The sequence below is a fragment of the Mastomys coucha genome, chromosome X (genome assembly GCF_008632895.1).
Source record: "Mastomys coucha isolate ucsf_1 chromosome X, UCSF_Mcou_1, whole genome shotgun sequence".
In the NCBI taxonomy this organism is placed as follows: Eukaryota; Metazoa; Chordata; class Mammalia; order Rodentia; family Muridae; genus Mastomys; species Mastomys coucha.
This window is the reverse complement of record NC_045030.1, coordinates 148,716,284-148,720,823: the sequence shown is the minus strand read 5'-3', so window position 1 is coordinate 148,720,823 and position 4,540 is coordinate 148,716,284. Positions and strand designations below refer to the sequence as shown.

Below are 4,540 nucleotides of genomic sequence, written 5' to 3'. Positions count from 1 at the left end.
TAAATAAAGAAAATATCTAAAAAAAAATAATTAACTGATATAAAATAACGATGATCACAAAAGAGAAAATTATCAAATGCAGCTACTATGAGTGTGATATTAATTAAAGCAAAATTGTGGGGCTTGATATGCTCTAAATATATTGTATTGATGTATAACACGATCTAGGAATATATAATGAAAGTTTTACATTAAAAACTATTATCAGAGGCATTTGACTTTGATTTCAGAAGACCGTTTCCCTGACTTAGCCCACTAATTAAAGATCTACTGAAAAAACATGGCAATATGTAAAAAGGAAAAGAAAGAGTGATTTTGGACCTATAAGATCACAGTGTCATCTCTTACATTTGCCATTAGTATGATAATCTCTCCACCCTAATCTTACAGCATAGTTCATACCCAGACTGGTTTAAAATGTCTCCTTTTTAGTGAACTGGAGTAAGTCACTTCTCAGAAGGTAACTTAACTCAAACTTACCCAAAGCTACAAGCAGTAGCCCACCCAAGTTCATATGCTTTTCTCATAAGAAATCCACCAAAGATCCGATTGAAAATGTTTCGCTCCTATAAAACATACATGAATATTAATAAAAGTCTATGGTTATCCTTATACAGAAAACAAGGAAATTAACAATGCTGTAGAAAATGTCTGTTTAAATGTGTGTCAAAGTTTAGGCAATTATCATGAATGCAATCTATCAAATTTAGAAGACTGCTCACAAAGTTCAAGTACCTGAGGGTGACAAATATCCAAACTCTTGAGTTTTGTATCCTCCATCCACACTGCCTTAGGAGGCAAAATTCGGCTCTGAAAACTTATAGTCCTGTTCAAGTGGAGATGAATGAAATAAACCCTGTTACTGCCATGTTTTCACTGTTGAGAGGAAAGAGGTTACAAACATTCTCCATGAAAGTATGGCTCTCGAAAAGACCTTGAACTCGAATACTTTCTCAACTTGGGAGTCTCACAATCTTTACTTACTTTGGATCCAGTGTGCTAAGAAACAGTTCGTGTATGATATTTCTCTCCTCAGAACTGGGAGCCACTTTCAGTAATGAACTGGTGCTAAAGGCAATCCTTCGGCTCTTGTTCACTGAAATATACAAAAATGAAGAACTATGATCAGGAAGGTCACCCCACCACATCTAGGGTGCCTTGCAACCCACAAAGTATTTCTCAGATTCAAAATTGCACTACAATAATTTATGCATATATCCAAGGGATATATCCACAGCAATCACATAAAATTTCCAGAGATGGAGCTGGGACATAGTTTTATAGTAAAGCACTTTCCACACATGTACAAGGCCCTAGGTTCCAAAACCAGCACCACACACACACACACACACACACACACACACACACACGCAAAAAAAAAAAAAAAACCTTAATTTTTTTCCACTAATTATGTTTTCTTTTCCTATCTATATATCTATATATCAATGTATCTATTTTTGGTTTTTGAGACATGGTTTCTCTTTGTAGCTCTAGCTGTCCTGAAACTTACTCTGTAGTCCAGGTTTTCCTTGAACTCAGAGATCTGCTTGCCTCTGCCTCTGGTTCCGAAGTGCTGAGATTAATGACTTATTTTATATCTTATTTTATATTTATTTTATATACATTGGTGTTTTGATTGTATGTATATCTGCATCAGGGTGTCAGGCGCTCTGGAACTGGAGTTACAGATAGTTGGAAACTGCCATACTGGGAATGAAAGCTGGGTCCTCTGGAAGAGAAGCAGTGTTCTTAACTGCATCTGTCCAGCCTGAGTATTTTCTTTCAGATGGAATTCTATCAGTTTAGTATAAGAACACTGGTTATCATCCTGATCTACAGCCCTGATCTGACTAGTACTTATACAACTAAGATATATTTCCCATTTCATAAAATAATAGCTACCTGTGTCCCAGTAAATGGCTCTGCATCCATGCACATACTGGCAGCACTAAGTGGATTTAATGAGTTTTAAAAAGAGTATATGAAGTTAGCAGGGAAAAGAGGGCAGTGGGTGGGGAGAAAAGGAAATGAAGGAGGACGAGGGAGACTTAACCAAAACATATTATATATATATGCATGAAATTCTCAACCAATAGAAAATAAAGACAAATTGCTTCACTTAATACTGTACCATCAATAAAATTGTTCAAAGCATGAGTTCCATGGGATAAAGTACAATTCACTTGGCTATCAAAAAAATCCTGGCATAGGTAAAACATTTGACTATTATAAGTAATCCATATAATCTTCAATAATCCCTTCTATAGTAAAATTAATATACTTTAATTTTTTATTTCACTATAAGAAAATTAACATACATTCTCCTTGTGTAAGGAGCTCTTCTTCTTCTTTATTTTCAGGAACGAGAGGATTTACAAATGCTGGCCTAAAGAAAGCAGAAAAATTTAGTTTAAGTTATTGGCTTGGTAATTCACCTCTGCAATCCCAACATTAAAGATACTGAGACACAAGGATATCAAGTCTTAGGCCAATCTGTTCATAAACAAATAATATCACAAAACCAAAAAAAAAAACCCACAGTGTATGCTATTACCTAATAAAAAATTAAGATGAATACCTGCTCCCTAATTTTAAGGTTTTCATCAGGGTTAGGTCTCAATGGTTGACTGCTGGGTCTGTCATGTGCAAGGCCCTAGGGACCAGTATTACCAACATGAAAAAGTCTTCTTTTGCAATTTGTTTTATGCAATGCTTACTGATAGCCTCACATAAGGAGACTGGAACAATTAAGTAAGCCTTCTGTTTATAGAACTAACTATACACTAGAAAGCTCATATTATAAAAAGAATACTGAATTTGGGCATAGCAGCGTATGGCTGTAATCCTAGCACATGAGAGATAGAGGAAAGAGGACTAGAAGTTCAAGATCATCATCATGAGTTGAGTCCAGCCTGACATCCATAAGTCCCTGTCCAAAAAGGGGACAAAGAAAACAGGTTACAAGTACTTGCCACATTAAACCTGATTCTACCCACGAGAACACAAATACAAGTTTAGGATGAACCCTACAAAAATCTCAATGTCTTCAAAGATAGAAAACAGTACGTGCACTTCTGCTAAACAAACACAATTGCCAAATGTAATGCAGGACCCTTAGTGTTCCAGTTATCAACCCATTAGTTGTGACTCCCACAAGGGTTGCATAGCAGGTATCCTGAATGAGTATCAGATACTTATATCATGATTCATAGCAGTCATGAAGCAACAACAAAATAATCTTATAATTGTGAGTCATCACAACATGAGGAATTGCATTAAAGGGTCCCAATGTCAGGAAGGTTGATAACCACTGCTTTGATGGATCCTGAATCTGAGGCAGGACTTCATGAAGATATTTTAGGAACATCTGGTGAAATCCAAGTATGGATCATATATTAGACTTATATAAATGCTACACTGTTAATATTGGAAACATTGTGATATAAAGGCATTGGAATCATGTAGGAGGATAACTTTGTTCTCAAGAGACAAACACTAAACTAGTAATAGATGAAGTCAACCAAAACTTACATTTAAATGACTCAGAGATAAATAGTCCATGTGTCTATTTACAAATGGTAAGAAAGGAAGACAAATGTGGTACCATGCTGACCAGGGAATTTAGGTAAAAGGTATACAAGGGTTCCCTGCATTGTTAAAAATTCTTCAAAATAAAAAAAAAATAATAAATATAATGAATCATTAAAATGATAAAATAAAAAATAAAAATTCTTTAAAATAAAAGAATGAACTCATCAGAAATAAAAAATTAAGGAAAGAGTTCTTCACTATAATGAAAGAATCCAACATATATCATTTGTGAATCTTAGATTTCAAACCAAAATATTAAATTTTATATACACATATATGTATGCATATATATATGTGTATACATATAGATAGATATGCATATACATATACATATGCATATATACATATATAAACATACATCTGAACTTAGAAACAAGACTATCTAGGGAAATACAGAAGAAGAAAGGTGAAGAAAAAGATGGTTGGGTTCAATATGATCCAAGCCTATTATTGTACATTGTACAAAATGTCTTTATGATACACCATTATATACAATGAATACATGTGATAGTTAGTGTTGCTGGTCTGGCAGCATATGTTATCACCTGGAAGTTAGATCCCTGAATGGAGATGTAAGGGATTATCTATATTATGTTAGTTTCTAGGCATACCTATGGAAGATTACCTTGATTACAAGGTGGGAAGACCAGCCCACTATGGGTGGCATCCTTTTCTGGCTGGGATCTGGGATTATAGAAAATAGAAAAAGTGAGCTGAACACTAGCATTCATTCACTGTTATCTGCTGCCTGATTGTGGACACAATGGAGCACCTTTCAGGTCCTAACCCCTTGACTTTTTTTTTTTAAAAGATTTATTTATGCCGGGTGGTGGTGGTGCACTCCTTTAATCCCAGCACTTAGGAGGCAGAGGCAGGCGGAATTCTGAGTTCGAGACCAGCCTGGTCTACAGAGTGAGTTCCAGAACAGCCAGGGCTACACAGAGAAACC

The 4,540-nt window shown here is 35.2% G+C and overlaps 1 protein-coding gene across 1 annotated transcript in view; it reads right to left on the bottom strand.

Annotated features, from left to right (window-relative positions):
* Positions 1–4,540, bottom strand: part of Acot9 (acyl-CoA thioesterase 9) — a 46,924-nt gene that overhangs the window by 1,976 nt on the left and 40,408 nt on the right. The window contains exons 9-12 of the mRNA XM_031369896.1: positions 2,319–2,386; positions 985–1,096; positions 736–826; positions 481–566 (exon numbers count right to left, since the gene is read on the bottom strand). Of these exons, the coding sequence (XP_031225756.1) occupies positions 481–566; positions 736–826; positions 985–1,096; positions 2,319–2,386 (357 nt within the window). The remainder of the gene's footprint in view (positions 1–480; positions 567–735; positions 827–984; positions 1,097–2,318; positions 2,387–4,540) is intronic.